The sequence below is a fragment of the Urocampus carinirostris genome, chromosome 4 (assembly GCF_059441175.1).
Source record: "Urocampus carinirostris isolate Australia breed hairy pipefish chromosome 4, RoL_Ucar_1.0, whole genome shotgun sequence".
Lineage (NCBI taxonomy): Eukaryota > Metazoa > Chordata > Actinopteri > Syngnathiformes > Syngnathidae > Urocampus > Urocampus carinirostris.
In genome coordinates, this window is record NC_142352.1 from 11,568,186 (window position 1) to 11,590,065 (window position 21,880).

General features: G+C 39.4%; 1 protein-coding gene across 2 annotated transcripts; it reads right to left on the minus strand.

The window, feature by feature from the left end:
* Nucleotides 1-576: 576 nt before the first annotated feature.
* Nucleotides 577-21,371, minus strand: LOC148366828 (SKI family transcriptional corepressor 1 homolog-B-like). 2 transcript variants are annotated; one of them, XM_088333645.1, is made up of 8 exons: nucleotides 21,223-21,371; nucleotides 20,767-20,927; nucleotides 19,101-20,676; nucleotides 17,074-17,128; nucleotides 16,917-16,973; nucleotides 8,811-8,885; nucleotides 7,942-8,016; nucleotides 577-1,102 (listed from the first exon to the last, which is right to left on the minus strand). In XM_088333645.1, the coding sequence occupies exons 2-8, from the start codon at nucleotides 20,787-20,789 to the stop codon at nucleotides 1,008-1,010; spliced, it is 1,956 nt and encodes a 651-aa protein (XP_088189771.1). In that variant the 5' UTR covers nucleotides 20,790-20,927; nucleotides 21,223-21,371; the 3' UTR covers nucleotides 577-1,007. The 2 variants fall into 2 exon arrangements, with proteins under 2 accessions (XP_088189771.1, XP_088189770.1); XM_088333644.1 differs by having other exon boundaries at nucleotides 577-1,105.
* Between the last annotated feature and the right edge of the window lie 509 nt (nucleotides 21,372-21,880).

The window sequence follows — 21,880 nt, forward strand, 5'->3', positions numbered from 1 at the left end:
TTTTCCTCCAGCTTTTCTCTTTTCCCCCTTTCTTGTATTTCATCTCATCTCATCTCATCAGCTACACCGCTTATCCTCAGTAGGGTCGCGGGGGTGCTGGAGCCCATCCCAGCAATCATCAGGCAGTGGGCAGGGGGACACCCTGAACTGGTTGCAAGCCAATCGCAGCTTTCTTGTATTTATTCTTTCTTTTGCTTGTGTTTTCCCTCACTCTTTAATTATGTTTTTTCGCTTTTTCCTTTTTCTTCCATTTTTACTCTCTAGTTTACTTTTTCATTTTACGTTTTTTTTTGTCTTCCATAATGTCACATACTAATTGTTAATATACAGGGTTGGGTTCATTAGCATATTTGATATTGGAGTAATCCAAAAGTAATTGAAAGTAATCAAGTAAAAGTAACCCTACCCAACCCTGGTAATATATGATTTAAAACAATATGACCATCACTAATGCTAAGGAAAAGAAATCAACATTTTAAATCTCAAAGTGGATGTTGTTCTCAATGTATCCGCTAGATGTCAGACTACCACAGGGAAAACGTCAAACGCACTGATCCTAAAAGCATCACGGCGAACTGTGAGAGAAACTCTTTTATTGCATGATCTCAAACATACATGATGATCTCAGCCACCGTTGAAGAATAAGTGCTTACTTTTCCACATAAACATCCTTCTTTTATTCTGAAAGGACCATTTGGTATCGAAAGGACGACAAAAACAGAGATGTTGCCCATTTAAAGTGCTTTACAACACAGGAAGTGAATGAAATCATCTGAAATAGAAACGACGATGAATATGATGAAAAAACATTGATGACAGGTTAAACTCATCACGAATAATCATGCAATTGCACATTTTTACATGTTATACACTGTGTGTAATGCATTTCAATTCTTAGCATCACTGAAATAAATCCTGCTCTTCTCTGAGTGTCCGTGTGTTCGCCATGGGTGCAAGCGGTGGATTTCAAATTCTGATTTTGTGCGTAAAGGGGGTTCCGCTGGTTTTCAAGGAGGCAGTAGAGGGGGTTTGAAGGTGCAGGTTCCAGTGCATTGGCGAGGAGTCAACATCTTGCAGGAAAAATGATGAAGCGCGTCGTGAGCTTCTGGGGAGGAACCAACCCATTAGTGACAAACATGTCCGCTAAACACTCCATGCGTAACCTGAGTGAAGCTTTGTAGACAACAGGGTTGGGTAGGGTTACTTTAACTTGATTACTTTCAATTACTTTTGGATGACTCCAATACCAAATATGCTAATAAAAGACAAAATAAACTAAATATGAATCAAATGATGACTCACAACACGTGGTAAGCTTTCTCTCCTGGCTTTGATCTCTTTGATCTCCGGAAAAACTAACATAAAATGCGACAGAAACAAAATGAAAATAAATCCAAACATCATTTTTGCCGTTCCATGTTTCCCGTTACTCCCCAAGCCTGCAAAAAAATTAGTCATTTTATTCATATTTAGTTTCTTTAGTATTTTATTAGCATATTTGGTATTGGAGTAATCCAAAAGTAATTGAAAGTAATCAAGTTAAAGTAACCCTACCCAACCCTGTATATAAAATAACGAGTCGATGAGAGTCAATTGTATATATGGATATATTCTTTTAATCTTATTTGTTCCTTTTTCTTCTTTGTTTTCTTTTATCCTCACTGTTAAATGTGATACTGGAGTGCCACGTCCAATTTCGTTGTCACAATATGTTCAACCCATTTTGTAACAATGACAATAAAGGTATATTCTATTCTAAAGAATTACCTTGACTGTTCAGGATCTAATGTCAATGTGTAAAGATCCTTCAGCTGTTAAATAATAAAGGATATACGGCATATATAAAAAGGGTTGGGTAGGGTTACTTTAACTGGATTACTTTCAATTACTTTTGGATTACTCCAATACCAAATATGCTAATAAAAGACAAAAGAAACTAAATATGAATAAAATGATGACTCACAACACGTGATAAGCTTTCTCTCTTGGCTTTGATCTCTTTGATCTCCGGCAAAACTAACATAAAATGCGACAGAAACAAAATGAAAATAAATCCAAACAGCTTGCCAACATCATTTTTGCCGTTCCATGTATTCCGTTACTCCCCAAGCCTGCACAAAATTGAGTCATTTTATTCATATTTAGTTTCTTTTGTCTTTTATTAGCATATTTGGTATTGGAGTAATCAAAAAGTAATTGAAAGTAATCCAGTTAAAGTAACCCTACCCAACCCTGGAAGACAGTAATCCCTTGCTGTAGCGCAGGGGTCGGCAGCCTATGACAAGCGTGCCAGCAGTGGCACGCAAAGGGTCAACCAGTGGCACGCGAGCGCACAGCAAAATAATAATGATTACTTTTACTAAAAGGGGATTTTTACCACAAATTTAGACGCGCCGTGTTGTTTAGAGGCTTTACGGTAGCGCCGCTCCTCATCTGCTCCGTGTGCGACTGTGTGTCTGCACAGCGACTCACAGAAGAGAAGAAATCTGTGTTTTGACCCAGCCACAGAAACACTGGCCTGCGATAAATGAATGAATGACAGCTCCTTCAGGGAAGAAATCTCGTTCTTTGACTGACGACTGGGGACTTGTGCAAAAATGACTGTGTTGTTTGTGCCTCGAGAGCGTTGTACCTCGCACATCAAATGTTAAACATCATTAAGAGACGAAACATGAATTCAAGGCATAGACATTAAAACGCGCTTTCACAAGACCCTAAAAACTTTTGTCACTGCTAAAAACACCACCACTGAAGCAAGTTGTCACATTGCTCACTGCATACAGAGCAAAGCACGGAAAATCATTTATATCTGCGACCAAATCAGCTGTTATTTCTGTTGCAGTTATTTTTTAAAGTGGCACTCCACACCTAACAGGTTGCTGACCCCTGCTTTAGTGCATACCAAGCAGATTTTCATCATGCGTTGTATTCTGCAGCAAACAACACACAGCAAATGCTATCACAGGGGTGGAAAGAATGATGAAGCGCGTCGTGAGCTTCTGGGGAGGAAACAACCATTATTGACAAACATGTCCGCTAAACATCAGCAAAGAAAACCTGAGTCAAACTTCGAAGACAGTAATACCTTGCTGTATTGCATACTAAGCAGATCTTTATCATGCGTTGTGTTCTGCAGCATACAACACACAGCAAATGCTATTACGGGGGTGGAAAAAGTGATGAAGCGCGTTGTGAGCTTCTGGGGAGGAACCAACCCATTCGTGACAAACATGTTTGCTAAACATCAGCAAAGAAAACCTGAGTCAAACTTCGAAGACAGTAATACCTTGCTGTATTGCATACTAAGCAGATCTTTATCATGCGTTGTGTTCTGCAGCATACAACACACAGCAAATGCTATTACGGGGGTGGAAAAAGTGATGAAGCGCGTTGTGAGCTTCTGGGGAGGAACCAACCCATTCGTGACAAACATGTTTGCTAAACATCAGCATAGAATACCTGAGTCAAGCTTCAAAAACAGTAATCGCTTGCTGTATCGCGGTTTAGTCTTCACAGTTTCAATACTAAGCTAATTATTATTGTAGATTGTGTTCTGCAGCGTACAACACACAGCAAATGCTATCACAGGCTGTGTGTGTGTGTCGGGTGGGTGTGCCTGACTGCGTGCGTTACTGTGATAGGCTGGTGTATACTGTCAGTCAAACAGTGGGGCAGGAGCACAAGTCAATGTGTCCCCCAGGGCAAAAATTGAGGCATGGCAACAGCAAGTTTTTTACTGGCTCGTTATATCGAAAATAAATCCATCAATTAAATTGAACTCTGAGGAAAGGCAGGAGAGCGCAATGAAAAGCTTTTCACCAGCTGGTGCTCCGTGGATTGTTACTACTGCCACGGCTAGGCTATGTAACATCTCTCTCAAACTACCCCCCGCTGAACCTGTATCTCAACAACGCCAGATCCATTACAGAGGATACAAATCACCTGGAGCTACAACCTGTGGGAAACCGCTACATTAGTGACTCTTTTATTTTGATAGTCATGGAGACCTGGCTCAATCTGAGGAGCCCTGATGCTAGTGTGTAGCCAGCTCTCTACATTACTTTCTCACACTAAAAGGAGAAGCCATTCAATTTTGTTGTACTATTGAACGACAATAAAGACCAATCATTCAACTGCAATTCTGTGTTCTGTGTTTTCATTTGTAGATTTGTTATTATGTTACAGTCGTATTGAGTATATGTTACAGATTATATCTTACCTGTCAACCTGTACAGTTTTGCCGGACAAAGTACGTTTATTATGCATTTTAAGACGTGTACGACGTACGAGAAAATCTTTACGGAAAAACGCAAATTTGTCAATTATGATACCATCCGGTATACACTGACTATCACGAAACAGCAAATCAATCAAGTCAAACGAGCTCGCCGCGGAAGCCTCTATCTCTTTATCGTTTTTTTCGTTGCAAACGAAGCGAGCGGTTTGATATAGTGAAAGGAAGTCCGTCTCTTTTTAGAGAACCGGCTTTTTCGGCTCAACTCATTAAAGAGAGCCGGCTCTCAAACGGCTCACTTGCTTTGATGCGTTATATTACGAATTATGATGTTGTATAAAGAAGTTAAGAAAAAAAGGAAGTATAAAAGGAGAAAATTGAAAAAGACAGGTTTGTGGTTAGCCCTTTCATCAGTATATTACCAACAATAATTTAATGCCGAAAATGAATTCATAATTTGAATAAGAAAATGTATTACTCTACTTAATTATATTTGCATGTATTTTTTCCTTCTACAGTGAACGTCCAAGCGACTTCATTTTTTAACTTTTTTTCATAATGAACCTCATTCATGTCGAGCAACTCAGGATCTCACAACAAAATGATAATGAACAATATATATGATATAACGAAACACATGTACAATATAACATGTTAAACTCCATAAATAAACACATTTGAAAAAAAAATATGGTGCAAGATTATTTTGTATTTTGTAAGGGAAAATACGACAATTTGCAAGGGGATGGAGCCGTGGAGGTTGACAAGTATGATATATAATAAATAAATATTTCTACTTTGCGGGTTTTGACTATCACGGGACTAATGCAACCCTTGTGAAAAACAAGGGATCACTGTAATTCAACAGTCTTTGTTATATGAAAGTCCTATTCAAATCAATAATGCAGTGAGTACAACCGCACTGTTTGCCCTCTTGATATTGGTGCGGCCAATCCTCCCCCTCCCTTTGTTTACTTAAACAAGAGTAACTTGAAGCCAATCCTTTAGCGGATGGCTTTAGTTGCTGTCTAGTGCATGTAACCGATACAAAGCCACATAATGGGCTGTCTGTTCCCTTTCCCAGTGTATGATTTAATAACTCCACCAACTCAACAATGCGGTTTCAGTTTCACTTTTGTTGTGACGATCTATTCATCGGATAACAAATGAAGACAACATGTATGCCTGGAATTGGGAAGACAAATTGGGGACGCGTATCGCAGAGGTACAGATTTACACAGTTGACCCAAAAAGGTTGCTAATACAGTGGAACCTCGGTTCTCGACCATAATCCGTTCCAGAACCCTGTTCGAAAACTGATTTGGTCGAACACGGAAAATCGTTTTTCCCATTAAAAGTAATGTAAAATCGTTTTAATCCGTTCCAACACTCTGATTGTTTACCAATAACGTAAACATGAAGCTAACCCAGGCTAAGAGTACGTTCGCGTTAGCGTAATCTTCCGTACGAAAGATAACATGAACGTGTAAAAATAAAAATAAAAGATTATGAATAGGATTTCTTACCTTTGTGGTGGACGGTGGGGAGAGAAAAATCATCAAAAGTTTTTCAACCTCTTCCAAAACTTGCGGCTTGCTTATAGCGCTAACTTCCTTAGCCGCATCACTCGATTTCACAGCCTCCTTATTCTTTACTATCGTACTGATAGACTAGCAAGATCGGAAATTTGTACACCTCTTTCATATTTAGCTATTATGTTCTTAAAGGCAATAGTTGGACGAACAACTTGATTTTTTTTCACCTGTCCTGCTTGCACCGACCTTCTTCGGAGGCATAATTAGGGGCTAAAACACCCGTACGCCGCTAAGCATCGCACCCTAGCGCCGGCGTTTGAACTCCGATTTTTTGACCGAACAGCGAAGCAAGAATTTCTCGAAATTTTTGGTCGAACACCGATTTGTCCGAACTGAGAGGCGTTCGAAAACCGAGGTTCCACTGTACTCTGTAATATATTTGAGTTGATCGAAGAAATCACCCATCAAAGTCAAGAACCTGGGGCTGGATGTGGCCCAGGAGAACGTTTTCTAGGGCCCAATATTACAGATAACAAGTAAACACTAGAATCGGCATGATACTTTTAACAGCGCTTGTTCTCAGCCAATCAGAATGTAAAGATGAGGACAGTCGGTGGTTGCGATATAGGTCGTCCATCTTTGTATTATTTGTGATCCACACGCTTGGACAGTGGTACCTCTCTACCTATGAATTGATTTCCTTCTGGGAGTTGCTTTGTAACCGGAAACATTTGTAAGCAGAGTGTTTTACATAAAAACTGTTCAACAATGTGTCTGAATTTAGAGAAGTGTTTGAAGTGGATAAAGGCATGCTGTCGCCTTCACCTTCAGACAACTTTTGCAGTTTTCACTGCCCAGGAAAGGAAAACTAAAGCTTTAATTACACGTCAATTGCGTTTTAGCTCGGTTGTCGAATCAATGACACTACAGAGACGTTTCTATATGTAGACAGTGCAGTACTCTCTCTCACGCAGTGCACTCAGCCCTTATAAGTTTATGTCTGTTTATAAAACTGACAGGCACACTTTTAGCACCTTTCCCTACCTGGCCTGCCGTTGTATCTTGCCTGCTAGACACAAACCCTTATCAGATGCTAAATAGGACCGAGGCAAACAGGAACTTTGTTTTTAACAACAGAAAAGGACTACATGAAAAAAAAATCACCCTACAGAGAGCAACAAGCTGCAATTAAAAATCGAAACATGTTACTGTTCCTGAACAAAAACCTGTAAAGGGCTTCTTTGTTACATTGCAATTTTTCTGGCATATGTTCTGAAACAGTTGTAAAAGTAATATTTCTATTTTTATTTTTATACTGTTAAAGTTTGAATTGTAGTTATTTAATAAAAACTAAAACATTTTTGGTGCGTAAAATATTTGTTTTGTGTTTATTGTGAATATAAAGCTAATTCAAGGGGAGGGTTGAATTATTCAGTGATCAAGTACTCAATTGGTATTGATCGATACTACCATTTATTGACTTGGATTGAATCGATACCAGAATTCACAGTATCGCCCAGCAGTAGTTCTCAGTAATAGTTCTAATTGTCATGATTACCGATGTGAATCACCTGTGCCCGCTCATTTGGCGCCAACCGTCGCGGGTTCTGATTGGCTCCCGTCACTATTTGAACCCAGTCCTGTAAGTCCCCTGTTGTCAGTCCGTCTGCGAACCTCTTTGTATACAAGGCTAGCCTTTTTCGACCCTGACTTCCACCTGTCCCGTTTTTTGCTCCCGTTTGTCTCCGGCTACAACCTGTTGTGATCACGACCACGTCTGCTCTCCCATCCCGGCTTACGACCCATTTTTGATCCCGACTACGTCTATTCTCGCGTTCTGGCTCACGACTCGTTTACGACCTCGCCCAGGTCTTGCTCTCCCAGTCGCGTTTTTCCGTCCCTGACACCGCCATCGCTGGCTACGGAAGATCCACTTCTGTGTTTGGATCACAATTCGAGTACGAGAGCGACTTGCTTCCTGCGTCCAGTGAGCATCGGATCGCAGGCGCTGCGCTTCCTCTTTCTTTCAATAAAATTGTGAGAAAACGTTACGCGATTGGGTCTACCCTGTGTGCTGGTCGTGACACTAATTTATTAATAGATTTCACTTGACTCTTTTTCTGTTCAATAATTAAAATGTGTTTTGTTTTGTCCTCTTGCGACGATACCAACCTCGAACAATCTGCAGCTGCTGGACCATTTCCTCTCTGTAGGACAGCTCACGCTTCATTTGATCCTGGAAATTATCTGTTGAAAAGCAAATTTTGTGCAACTTCACCATCAGAACATGGAAAAATATAGAAGTAAACAAAACCGGATCCGGCCCTTTGGATGATTCTATTCAGCCCGCCATAAATTTCTGGGTATGTCAAAAAAAGAAGCAATTTCCTGGGCCATTACTATTATAAGTTATCCATCCATCCATTATCTGCGCCGCTTATCCTCAGTAGGGTGGTGGGGGTGCTGGAGCCCACCCCAGCCATCTTTGGGCAATGGGCAGGGGACACTGAACTCGGTGCAGGGCACACAGAGACAGACAACTCACTCGCTCATTCACACCTAGGGACAATTTAGACCGGCCAATTAACCTGACATGCAATTTTTGGAAATGTGGGAGGAAACCAAAGTGCCCGGAGGAAACCCACACAGACACAGGGAGAACATGCAAACTCCACACAGGGTGGCTGCGGTGGCTGGACTTAAAACTTGAACCTCTGCAGTGTGGGTTTCCCCGCTAACCACCCAGCCGCCGTGCCGCCCTAATTTAAGTTAGAACACAAGAAAAAAATGCAGACCGAATGCTCTCTCTGCCCGCTAGAGGGCAGTAAAGGATCTAAAAGCCCACGCCCTGTTCTAACTTTTAATTTCTGTTTCTTTTTTATACGTTTTAAAACAGTTTAATAATTAAAGCAAAAATTTATATATATTTTTCATAGCTCCCACTTAAGTTCATACAACACGGTGAGTTGGTTTAGGGGTAAAACTACAATCAATTGTTGAAAAAGTCAACGCATTCAATGCCAAACATGAGTTGTTTTTACCTTTCAAATGTTGAAATTCTCTCTCCAGCTTTTTTCTCAACTCCATCTGCTCAACAAGCTGCTTCTGCAACTCTTCTGTGAAGCCCAAAAAAAACATACAAAATCAGCTCTGGAAAGCAGAGAATCCCGCTTGTGCATGGGTGGACAAACTACGGCCTGCGGGCTTTTTTCATCCGTCCCGCCAAATGAAAATGGTCAAAATAGAATAACAATATATATAATAGTAAATAAGTATTACTCCGAAAAAGGATCTTTGCGTGCCAACCCATTGTCCCTTTGTGGGTCTGCAACAAAAACACTTCTGAAGAAATGCTATAAAATTACTACAAAATGTTATTATTTTGCTTTCATTCTGAAAGGACATACATTTCTACAGAAACATTACTATTTAAAAAGATACTCCTAGAAAATATTACAACATAAATACTACAAAAAACAAAGCGCCGGTTATATAGAAAAAATAAAAACAAATGAGGAAATATTATAAAAATACCACTACGGCAGGGTGCCCCCTAATGACATGTTGTTGATTTTCTAGTAATGTAATTTTCTTTATTAGTCTTTATCAGTCCATTTATTATTACTTCCAATAATTAACCTGGTAATAACCTAGTAACAACAGAATAATAATACGCTAAGTTGTTATTCTAAATTCAAATCAAACTGGGTTCCCCATTGCACTAATTAGTAACAAAAAGTAGCTCAGCTTAAAAAACTCTGAAGACCCATGCACTGCATTAATATGAAATGAAATGAAATGATCTGCATTTATATTGTGCTTTTCAAGTCAAGACTTCCCAAAGCGCTTTACAGTGTGCTTCACATTTCCCAATAGCGGCCATGCAGCCATGTAAGGCGCTAACCTGCATATCGGGGGTATTAGGGGTTCAGTGTCTTACCCAAGGACACTTCGACATGTAACACGGAGGAGCCGGGATTCGAACTGCGATCTCTTGTTCCCAAGACGAGCGCTCTACCTCCTGAGCCACTGTCGCCTAATACTATGAAAACACTACTACAGAAATATTCCCACAGAAATACAAAAAAAGACAACTAAAATACTGCAGATGTACAGTATTAGAAACACATCTACTGTGATAATATTACAAAAATACTACAGAAATACTTCTATAGAAAAGCTTCAGAAATATTACTGTAGGAATACTACGAAAATGGCACAAAAATAAAAGTACGGAAATACTATGGCAGTACTTTGAAAGTACTTCTACAGAAATACTAGAAAGAAACAATTACAGTAATCCTTCAAAAGTAATGCATATTTAATACAAAAAAATATTCTATGTAAATGTGACTAAATACTACAGAATTACTAAAAAAGTCTGACTGCAGAACACTACAAAATACTGCAATCATACTACCATACTTAAAAAAATACAAAAGTACTACAAAAATAAAACTACAGTAAGTAGTACTACCAAAATAATACAAAACTTCTACAAATATCCAACTGCAGAACTACTAAAAAAAAAAGAAAAAAAAATACAAAAAACACAATATAAAACAAAAAACTAGAGCAATACTATAAACAAAATATAAAGGTTAGGGTTTAAAACAAGGACCTAAAATTTGGGCACTGATTGTGAGCATTTCAAACCTGATTTGGTGAAACAAATGTATTTAAAAACAATTACAAAGAAATAAAACATATATATATCTGAATGTATTTTTATTCATAAATTAAAAAAATGGATAGGTGTTCAGGATCAGGCCCATGGCCAAATATTATAACAGAATGCAACTTTATAAATATATATATATATATATATATATATATACATATATGCGAAAGCAGTGTTCCGTAGTGTCAAAACGCAAAAATATATTTCTTAATTTTCTTACTTTAAAAACTTTTATAAAGGGTTTTGCAATGCTCTTCGGCAAGGACCAGGCCTCTGGGAATGGTTTCAGTATAATAAATCACCACTAGATGGCAGGAGTAACTTTGATCAGTTCTTTGTCCACACATCGAGAAAGCCACCCGGCCCACTTCCTATATAAGTCAAGTCAAGTCATGTTTATTTGTGACACCCTTAATCACAAAGAGTCTCAAAGGGCTGCACAGACCACAGATTATTGCAAACCACAGCCTATTATGACACCATCCCCTGATCTAAAACCTACATGAGGACCAAGAAAAACTCTTGAACCTCAACATGAGGAAAAGGAAGAAACCTTGAGAAGGGACCGCACATGAGGTAATCCCCCTTCCAGGATGACCAGGCTGCAATGGATGTTGCAATAACAAATAATACACATATATTGTCAACATAAGATATAGGTTATTCATGTGCAATAGAATAGAAGTGTGTTTTAAGCTTAGATTTAAACATTTTCACTGAGGTTGCAGATCGAAATGAGGCAGTCCCAAATGGCAAGTAATCGTACTAAAGCAGTGTTGTTAGAGTAGCTAGACATGGATAGATACCGGCAGTTAGACCAACCTCACATGTGATTCATATCTTTTTCAGCCAATTGCAGGCTTTGTTTTACCCCACTTTAGCCAAAACGAGCCTGTAAATGCTAAAAGGGACCCGCCTCCTTTACCTCCAAAAAACTTTAGCCAATAGTGACTGATACAAATGATGATTGACACATTGGTTGGGAAATGAAACATCTTTATATATATCCCAGCATGCACCGCGCACTACTTCTTCTATGGGGGAAAATCGAGCCGGTGACTGAATATTGATCTTTATATAAGGCGCACCGTATTATAAGGCGCGTGGTCAGCTTTTGAAAAAAATGGAAGATTTTTAGGTGTGACTTATAGTGCGTAAAGTACGGTAGCTGTTTTTCTCAGAAGTGTTCTTGAAACGAGTATTCTTTAAAAAATCTTAGCGATGTTTAACTGCTGTTTACTAAACAATGATAAAAGCTCGATTTTTTTCTAATGAAAGATGAAGGTTCACGCTTTCTTTTGATATGCCCGATGCCAGCGGTGTCCAAACGTTTGAGAAAGCGGGCAAGATTTAGTAAGTTGAAAACGGGTGAGGGCGGACTATTTAGCCTGGCATTTTTTGAACAGTCTTTAATAAATTTACCCTTCGTTAAAGTTTTGCCGTGCTTTGCGATCATCGTCGTGACCTTTTAGCTTGCTTTTGTAGCATTTTCTTTTGACTCGCAGGATCTCATAAAAAAGCGCTGCTTTGCCGCTAAAACAGCTTCCGGTTGCTTCACATTTTCACACCGTTCGTTTCCAGTTAGCTTTCTGTAGTCAACATGTTTTGTCTAGCAGTGCCTCTTGATGTTATATTCTTTGAAAACAGCCACAGTCTCTTGGCAAATAAGGCATACGCAGTAGTTTCGGATTTTGGTGATAAATAATTCAATTTCCACTTGCGCTCACAGTCAACTTTCCTTTTTTTTTTATTTACAGTTGCCATGTCGAAAATGGGTTGGGCTAAAGTTCTCACAGAAAGCCAAAGGCAAGGTGGCCATCACCCGGAGAAATGATTTTTTTTGGGGGGGAACAAATGTATTTTATACTGCGGTGAACATTATTGATGGGATGGGCCAAGTATTATTAATTCAATGACAAAATCTACGGGCCAGTAAAAATGTAATCACGGGCCGTAATTGGGCCTCGGCCCAGACGAGTAAAACAAGGGTTGGATTTAAACAGTTATGTTCAAATTGTTGTCAATTGAGGAACAGGACAAAGTAATGCTGGTCTAGTGGTGATCCCAAGATCCAAGAAGAAACCCACACGTTCTCCATTCGGGCCCTGGTGCTGTGGAATGCTCTTCCCCCTGAGATTCGATCTGCAACCTCAGTGGAAATGTTTAAATCAAGGCTTAAATTGCACTTCTATTCTCACAGGTGTCAAACAGGCAGCTCGCAGGCCGGATCAGGCCCGCTAAGGGATTGAATCCGGCCTGCGAGACAACACTTAGAGAAGCACAAGAGAAAAAAAAGCGGCAGGTTGAAATATGTCAACTTGATGTTGCCATAGAAAGGTGCCTCGAACAAAGACACTGTACTTGTATTACTTTTACTCTCTCTCTCTCTCTCTCTCCCTCTCCCTCTCTCTCTCTCTCTCTCTCTCTTTCCTCTCCTCTCTTTTCCAACCCTTTTCTACCACTCTTTGTCTCTGTCTCTTTCACTCTCTGTGTCTCTCTTTTTCGCTCCCTTTGTTGTTCTTTGTCTCTTTCTTTCTGTGTATCTTTTTAACTTATTTTGCCCTAACTTCCTCTTTTCCTTTTCTCTCTTTTCTCTTTCTCTTTTCCTACCATTCACACTTTCCTTTCTCTTTTCTCTCCTTCTGTCTATTTCTCTTTGGATTTCTTTCTTCGCCTCCCTTTCTTTTCTCCCTCTCTCACGACTTTTTATCTTTTGTTTCTCACGCTCTCTCTCTTTTCTTTCTTTGGCCCGCCCTCTCTCCTTTTCCCTGCCCTTTTCTCTTAATTCTTTATCTCTCTTTTTCTTTCGTTGTCCTGCCCTCTCTCCTTTTCCCTCCCTTTTTCTCTTATTTCTTTATCTCTCTTTTTCTTTCTCTTTAATCTACTAGCCCAGCCCCCGACAGAATGTTTGTTCTTAATTTCCTCATGCTGGGGTTTTGAGTTTGCCCTTGACCTTATGTAGGTTTTATATCAGGGGATGGTGTCTCAATAATGCGTACAGCCTTATGAGACTGTGATTAAGGGCTGTGCAATCGACATTTCGTTCTGTGTACATTGTTACACAGAATGACAATACAAGGAAATTATTATTATTATTATTATACAAATAAATACGACTTTGGACAAGCATTTCATATGCCTATTTGGCTCAAAAACTAAATTTTCTGTATTCCTTCCAAAATGAGTCAGAATGGGTCAAAATACCTCCCCGCTTTGAGAAAAACCTCCCGCATAGAATGAGTCGAATAATCCTTCAATTCTGTCCTCACTCCAGTCAAATATGTATCTAATATGCGACACGAGATGCATTATTATAAAAAACACCCCCTCCACCTCCTATTTGCATCCGTGGGCGTGTTTGCCTGCGTCTGCCTGCTTTTGTGTGTGCCACAATAATTGCGGGCCCGCAGCCTCAGGCTATAGCAAGCTCGGATATTTGTGTCTCGGGGTTTTCCAAGCGTTCAAAAATAATTAGCTGCCGTGCCTCAGGGTTACGCTTGTGTTCGTTAAAATATGAATAGCCCCTAAACGATTTTCCTCTTACAATAAGAAGTCCAAACGAGCATGTTGTGTGATTGAGTGCGCAACACCTTTGGGAGCGGTTTAGGCTCATAAGATGCAAATTTGCGTGTGTAATGTGCCACATGATGTTTAGCAGGGCAGCTGCCTGCATTTTAAAGTCAGGAAATGAAGAATTTAAGGCGCTTGCAACTGAATGAATTGATTCAGTCTAATTTAGGGGATTGTGACTGCCAGGGGCGGTTTCAGGTTGGGAGCCTGGGGGTGTGAGGATCATCCAGAGCAGGGGTGAGAAAACTACAAGCTTATTCATCCGGCCAATCGAACAAAAATGGTCAAGATATAATGACAATATATATAATAGTAAATATAGTACTACTAATAAATGTGTTGGGGCCAACTTTGTCCAGATTGTGCCTTTATGTGTCTGCAACCCAAATACTACTACAAAAAAACTACAGAAATATGACAAAATTACAACAAAACTTAATATCAAATTTAGAGCTTAAAACAAGGTCTGGTACTACTATACAAAAATATTACAAGATAAATATTAGAAAATGCAACTACAATAACACTTTAAAAAGTACTACAGATATACTAAAAAGTATATACAATGAAAATACTACAAAATACTAAAAAATAAAGGTACAGTAATTCTATAAAAATACTAAAGAAACACGACAAAAACCTCACTGTGGAAATACTGCAAAATACCATATAATACAACTCAAGTAATACTACAAAAATACTACAAAATAGTAGTATTTTTGTAGGATTTCTGTCGTATTACTGTAGTTGGATCTTTGCAGTATTTCTGCGCAATATTTCTGTAGTAGTATTATTGTTGTATTTCTGTAGTATTACTGAAGTAGTATTTTTGAGTAATGGTGCAATAATGGCATTTTGTAGTAGTTCCGTAGAAGTATTTTTAAGTATTTCTATTATAGTATTTTTGTATTATTTATTTACTATATCTGTAATGATGTAGTAGTATTTCCATAGTAGCATGTTTGTAGTATTTTTAGTAGTATTTGTTTAGTATTTTTGTAACATTGCTGTAGTTGTATTTTTGCAGTATTTTTGTTGTAATATTTGTGTCATAGTATTTTTTATTATAGTAGTGCTGTAGTTGTATTTTGTAGTTTTCTTTTGTTAAAATAGTCGTCGTTTTTGGTATTATAGTATTACTGTAGTAGTATTTTTGGAGTATTTCTGTGAGGTTTTCTTAAAAATTTCTTTAGTACGTCTGTAATCATGTTGTAGTATTCCCATAGTACTATTTTAGTCATATTATTGTTGTAATATTTGTGTCGAGGTATTTTTGTATTATAGTATTACTGTAGTAGTATTTCTATAGTGTTTTTTTTTCCCGGTAAAGCAAAATAATATATTAGGTCCCTGCTTTAAGCACTACATTTTTGGATTTAGTTAAGTTATTTTTTTATTTTACATTATACTTTGATTATTTCATATTTCATTTTGTATGTTATTGTTTGTTAATGCACGGTCATCCTGGAAGGAAGATTACCAGTCATTTCTCAAGGTTTCTTCATTTTCTTCATGTTGAGGTTTTTGAGTTTTTCCTTTCCCTCATGTAGGTTTTAGATCAGGGGATGGTGTAATAATGGTCTGTAATTCGCAATAATCTGTGCTCTGTGCAGCTCTTTGAGACCCCGTGTGATTAAGGGCAATACAAATAAACATAATTTGACTAGTAATTTGTAGTATTACTGTGATAGTATGTTTCTTGTAGATACACAAAGGGGAAATAGGGGCAAAGTTGGCACCATCAATCATTTTTTTTTCTTGGCTGTACTTTATTAACTAATATATTTTCATTGACATACATTTTGACGGGCCGCGTGTGGCTCTCAGGCCGCAGTTTGCCCAACCCTGATCTACACTGCTTTGTGGAATTTACATTTTACTTATAGACTCAAAAGTATGTGAGTCAGACGCAGTATCATTCGCTGTAAATCAGTTTCAAATATGTTACCAGTGAAATTATCTATACTATACTGGCGTTTTCCTGTAAAACTACAATTTTTGTAACAGTGTGATTGAAATTACGATAGACATAATTCGTCTAGGTAAAAATACTTTTAAATACAATCGTAACTCTGCAAATGGATGCTTGTTATTTTTTTACTGAATACTGTTACTTGATGTTTGTTTTTTTTCCTGTAACATGTTTGGAATCCTAATGACGTCATTCCGTTCCACGTATTCAGTCGCTCTACTAGCCTGCCTAGAAATACATGATCCCCCTTTTCCTATGTTCTTCAAATTTTGTTCATGCACGCTAATGTAAATGTGTAAAGATCCTTCAGCTGTTAAATAATAAAGGACATATATATAAAAAGGGTTGGGTAGGGTTACTTTAACTTGATTACTTTCAATTACTTTTGGATTACTCCAATACCAAATATGCTAATAAAAGACAAAATAAACTAAATATGAATAAAATGATGACTCACAACACGTGGTAAGCTTTCTCTCCTGGCTTTGATCTCCGGCAAAACTAACATAAAATGCGACAGAAACAAAATGAAAATAAATCCAAACAGCTTGCCAACATCATTTTTGCCGTTCCATGTATTCCGTTACTCCCCAAGCCTGCACAAAATTTAGTCATTTTATTCATATTTAGTGTCTTTTGTCTTTTATTGGCATATTTGGTATTGGAGTAATCCAAAAGTAATTGAAAGTAATCAAGTTCAAGTAACCCTACCCAACCCTGTATATAAAATAAAGAGTCGATAAGAGTCAATTGTAGATATGAATATATTCTTTTTAACTTCTTTGTTCCTTTATCTTCTTTATTTTCCTTTATCCTCACTGTTAAATGTGAAACTGGAGTGCCACGTCCAATTTCGTTGTCACAATATGTTCAACCTGTTTTGTAACAATGACAATAAAGGTATATTCTATTCTAAAGAATTACCTTGACTGTTCTTTTGTTCCTGATTGGGGATGGTTTTTCGACGATCTTGGTGCACACCTGAAAAAAATGAATTAGAAAAAAAAGGAGAGAATAAAATATTCGATAATATAAATAAAGAAGATTCCTTATGAGGTGGATGTAGAGCGCAGTTCATCACCGTTGGGTCTGCTCGCCGATTCGAACGTTTCGTCCACTGACACTCCAAGGCTTTCCTGCAATATCGAACACACGAACGAGTGCGATAAGATTGAATAGAATCATGATATCAATAATAGTCATTTCCAAAAATACTAACCTTCAAGTATATTTGAAAACACTTACTTTGTGTTTTTTACGTTATACCATATAGCCCCATTATTAATGTTTGCAAATCCTCCTATTAAACGATAATAAACCAGGCAACCACAACGCTGCACCTATTTACTCACAGCAAGACAGAATATAACAAGATAATTTGTGTAAACAATTTTGTTTCGTTTACCAAATAAACGCAAACAATTATTTCAGCATCCGTCTTAATTTTTGCTGTAAAATTTAATTTGGCTTTTTTACGAAGCAGTGGATTTTTGCAGATTTTAAATGTTCTATGAGTCTTATACTCGTACAGAAACGATCAAAATTGAGTTTAATTTGCAACATGCAATATCAGTTCCCTTTGTCTTCCTATAATCTATGTATTTCCCTCTCATGTCCCAAAACTGTCGGCACTAGAGTGACAAAAGGAGAGCAGAACTCCATAAATCGATTTCATTAATAGCGATCTTGCACAAATACACCTTTTAATTTAAATCCACGTGGCCAAAATATTTTGCATCATCACCGCGACAATAAAAGCGATTTACGATGGTTTTGTCGTCTTCCAGTGACTGAGACGATCCGGATTAGAATCGAAATTGAGAAAAAACGAGATCAGTTTACCAAAAACAAACAAACATGTATTTAGTTTATTTCTTCCCCGTGCAAAAACTGAAAAAAAACGAATAATATACAGGGGAAACGTATACATTGTTAGGTATGCTATTAATTAATTATCAAATATATTAATTAATCAAACCAATTTCTAAATGGATGAACAAATGAATGTAATATTGATTGATTGTAATTGTGGCTTTTTATTTAGACACAGAACGAAAAATCAATATCAAACCTAATTTAATAAAAGGAAACAATAAACATTAAAGTATTTGCACAAAGCACAACGTCATTATAAATACAATTCTGAGCTCAATACTACATTGTGTACTTGCAAGGTTTATTGAAACTTGTTGGTGATACTCATCGTGATGTGTGTGACATAATTCAACCTCCCCATTTTACTCTATTTGTTATTTTTTGTATTTATTGTATATTTTTAATTCTGTTTTTTATTGATATCATTGTTTTTTCTGCCTAAAATGACCGTGGGTGTCCTCAAAGACCCTTTTAAGTGAAATGCGTTATTATTATCATTATTATAATGATTATAATAATCATTGTTGTAGTTATTATGCAACCACTTCAGGGTGTCTCCTACCCAAAGTCCGAGGATGGCCAGTACGGGCTCCAGCACCCCCGCGACCCTACTGAGGATAAGCGGTGCAGATAATAGATGGATTATTATGATTTTTACCACTACAATACATAAACTAAGGCCGAAGCTTTTAAGTGCCTACCCCTTTTTCGTTTTTTTCTTGTTCAAAATCAAAACAAGTAAACGGCACCAAAAACAATAATTAGAAAATAAAGAAACGATATTTTAAACTTTTCATTGGCGATTTCTATAACATTGAATATCCTAAGAAACTCTTGATATATTCATCTTCTACATTTATCTCAAATATGTATTTTAGATAAAATATACTGAAGAAGATTATGATCATAAGGATATGTTCAAAAGTTTGGGTTGCTTAGAATTTCCCGTTCTTTGACGAAGGCAAAACTTGAAGGATTCATTGATTTTATTTCATTTATTTTCAAATAATGTTTTCTAAACTTTCTATTCATTTTGCAATGTATTGTATTCATTGAAAATATGATATTTCATGGAAAAAACACCATGGGTCACCCCAAACTTGATAACGAGAGTGTATTCGTTTAAATGATGGATAGAATCAGTCTCCATTTTTATTTTTAAGGACATGATTTGTCAATTTAGTGCATGTGATGACTGAAAAGAATACATAAATAAGAAATCGAAAATCTCACGTGATGAGATGGCGATCCATCCCGCGTCAGCCTGCCCTCATCGGACGAGTTTGTGCGCATCGAGTCCTCCGGACTGCACAGAGAAGCCTTCTCGGGGGATGCAAGGCGTTTTTCCCCCGGCGAGATCCGGACGGGCTCCTCATCCTCTCCTCCCCTGTTGGACTCCACGTCCACGTCCGGGTCGTCATCGTCATCCACTGTGTCTCTGTCCGGGGACATGGACCTGTAGCTGGACGTCTCGCTGACAAAGTCCGGGGAGAGGTAGCCTGCAGGCCGCGCGCCCAGACTATCCCGGGTCCCGTATAGCTTAGCGATGCTCTCCGCGTCCTTGACGACAGGTCTGAAGGCGGAGACATAGCTGATTTTCCGTTGTGAGGGGGTCTCGTCCCCGGGCATGTCGTCCCGCAGCTGGTGCGCGTTCCTATCGCTTTGGTCGAGGTCGGGAAGCTCCGGAGCTTTGGTCGGGTAGTGCGGCAAGGGGAGGCTGCTAGCCGCAGGCCAAAACACTGGGAAGGCCGGGTAGATTGCATCCTTGGTGGGCCAAAAGACCCCCGGGACGTTGCTTTTCGTCACATCAGGACCACCGTCACTTTTTTTCGGACACAGGCCGTAGCTGAAGCCGTACGGGTGGTGCGGGAATAAGGGCGGTGGGATTTTCTGCAGCATGCTGAAGTTTTTACTGGGCACCGGGATGAGTGGGTAGCTCCTGGTTGCATTCGCTAAAATGTTCTTAGTCCCCTGCTCGTCCTCGCAACGTGAAATTTTACGCGGGACTTCTGGGGAGGACGTGGGTACTTCAACGGGAGAGCGCTCCCTGGAGCCCCCCATGGGAAGCGTCCTCTTTCTGCTGCCCCCGTTGAACATGGCTTTGACATCCTCCCACGCGTGGCTGATCTCGTCCGAGGATTTCTTCTCAGTCAGCTTCAAGTGGCGCCTCCACGAGTTGAAGTTGGCCGCGTCCGGTTGCAAGTACTTGGACTCCGGGGTGCGATGCGAGTGGAAAATGAATTTATTAGGAGAGAAGTACATGGAGCAAAACGTGCACTTGATGCACTTGGCCCGGGAGCTGTTGTACCGGGCGGGGATGAAGCTGCCCCGGCAACCCCATGCACACTCGTGGGACACGTCAAAGGCAAAATTCTCGGGCAGTTTTGGGGGGCTGTGGGCCCCGAGGAAGGACTTGCAGAGACGCTCGGCCTCCCGTTTAGTGATCATGCCGCAACGCCGCGACGAGATGGGCATGGCGCCTGCGCGTCGAAGGAGCTCCAACTGGACGGGAGTGCACTGCACGCAGGTGATGCCCAAAGCCACCCTGCGGTTGTGGATCTCGTTGTAGCTGTAGTTCTTCAGTAGGGTGTTGGAGATCTGGGCCAGGCACAGTCTCTCCCTCCCGTCAATTACGAGTGAGACGATGGGGACCCCGTACAGGGAGGTCTCGCTCACTTGGTTTGGTTTTAAAGGGCTGGGGAGGCCCGGGGTGTCCCTTTTGGGACTCGGGGTGCAGGAACCGGCTTCTCTTGCGGGCATCGACTCCATTCCTGGAGGCCTTTCATTTACGTGGAAGACTGGAGAGACGCTGCAAAAACAAGTAAAAAACAAGGGGAGTAATTAAATACAATTCATGCAATTAAATAAATCCATTATAAAATTAGATTTCAGGCCCCACATTTTTGTTAATTCCTCCTCCATGTATTACGTCCTCTGCGATCCTCGTCTGTTCTTCAGAACCGGCTCAGCCCTTCTGAGCCAAATACTTAAGGAGCCGCATAAGACCTTTGGAGGCAGATAAGGACAGCAGGAAATTTCGGCCTGAGCTCCGCCAATGCGCTTAGCAGGGAGGAAAAGAACAAGTGTAAGCTCCTTTGCTTGTAATTACACAGATCAAACCGTGCGTCTTCGCATTGTTAATAAAAGACCAAGCCCATATACGTATAATTAAAGTATCAGCGGGGATTAGTCCCTAAACTGGCGGAAAGCTGCTTCACCTCGCCTTCACCCACGCACATATTTACCTTTTTACGCGTGACCTTAATTCGTTGGCATTTGACACAGAAAACACCTTTAAAAATTGCAATTAAGCAGTAACATATAAATCATCAATTACCCAAAATACGATTCTTACCTTCTGTTCCAAACGAGGACCCCTTCAAACTACGCATAGAATAAAGAATATCACACGAAACAAAAGGAATAGAAGCAAAATAGTGCGTTATTTGCGACAGACAGGCCGCCTCCACCCGGTTGGCCGACCCGGAGCTGTATGGTGCCTCCACCGTGAGCACATGGCACCTCTCTCGATCTCGATCGCCCTCTCTCTTTTGCTCTCTCGTTTTCTCTCTCCTCCCCTCTCCCACAAAAAGGCTCGCTTTCTCATCGTCTCACTTCCAGTCACGATGAGCAGAAGAACACCGACGTGAATAATTGTGCGCCATTGACGCATTTACGCGCCTTCCCTCGCATGCATCTCAATCGGGGCCTATTATGAAAAATCCAGGACGCTGACAAATTATGCAAAGTAAGGCGCTTGGGTCACGATATTTTCAAAGATATATGTTAGGAAAATAATCACACGAATTTACCATGCAGCAACGAGTTTCTGTAACGAATCGTTGTTGATATTTCAACAGTGAAATCCACTATTCATATCAAAGAAGGCTAATATAACCCATATTTTTATACAGTTCTAGAAATTATTTTTGTGCAGAATCATCAATTCAGTGTCCCCCACTATTTTAATAACAAAAAGACTTATTTTGAATGAATTAGTGATAAAAACTGTA

Coding starts and splice junctions, on each gene's coding strand:
- LOC148366828 (XM_088333644.1), bottom strand. CDS start 20,789: ATGGAGGAGGAATTAACAAAAAT. Junction 8,886..16,916: donor GGAACAAAAGAACAGTCAAG/GTAATTCTTTAG, acceptor TGGGCTTCACAG/AAGAGTTGCAGAAGCAGCTT. Junction 8,017..8,810: donor AGAATTTCAACATTTGAAAG/GTAAAAACAACT, acceptor GCTTTTCAACAG/ATAATTTCCAGGATCAAATG.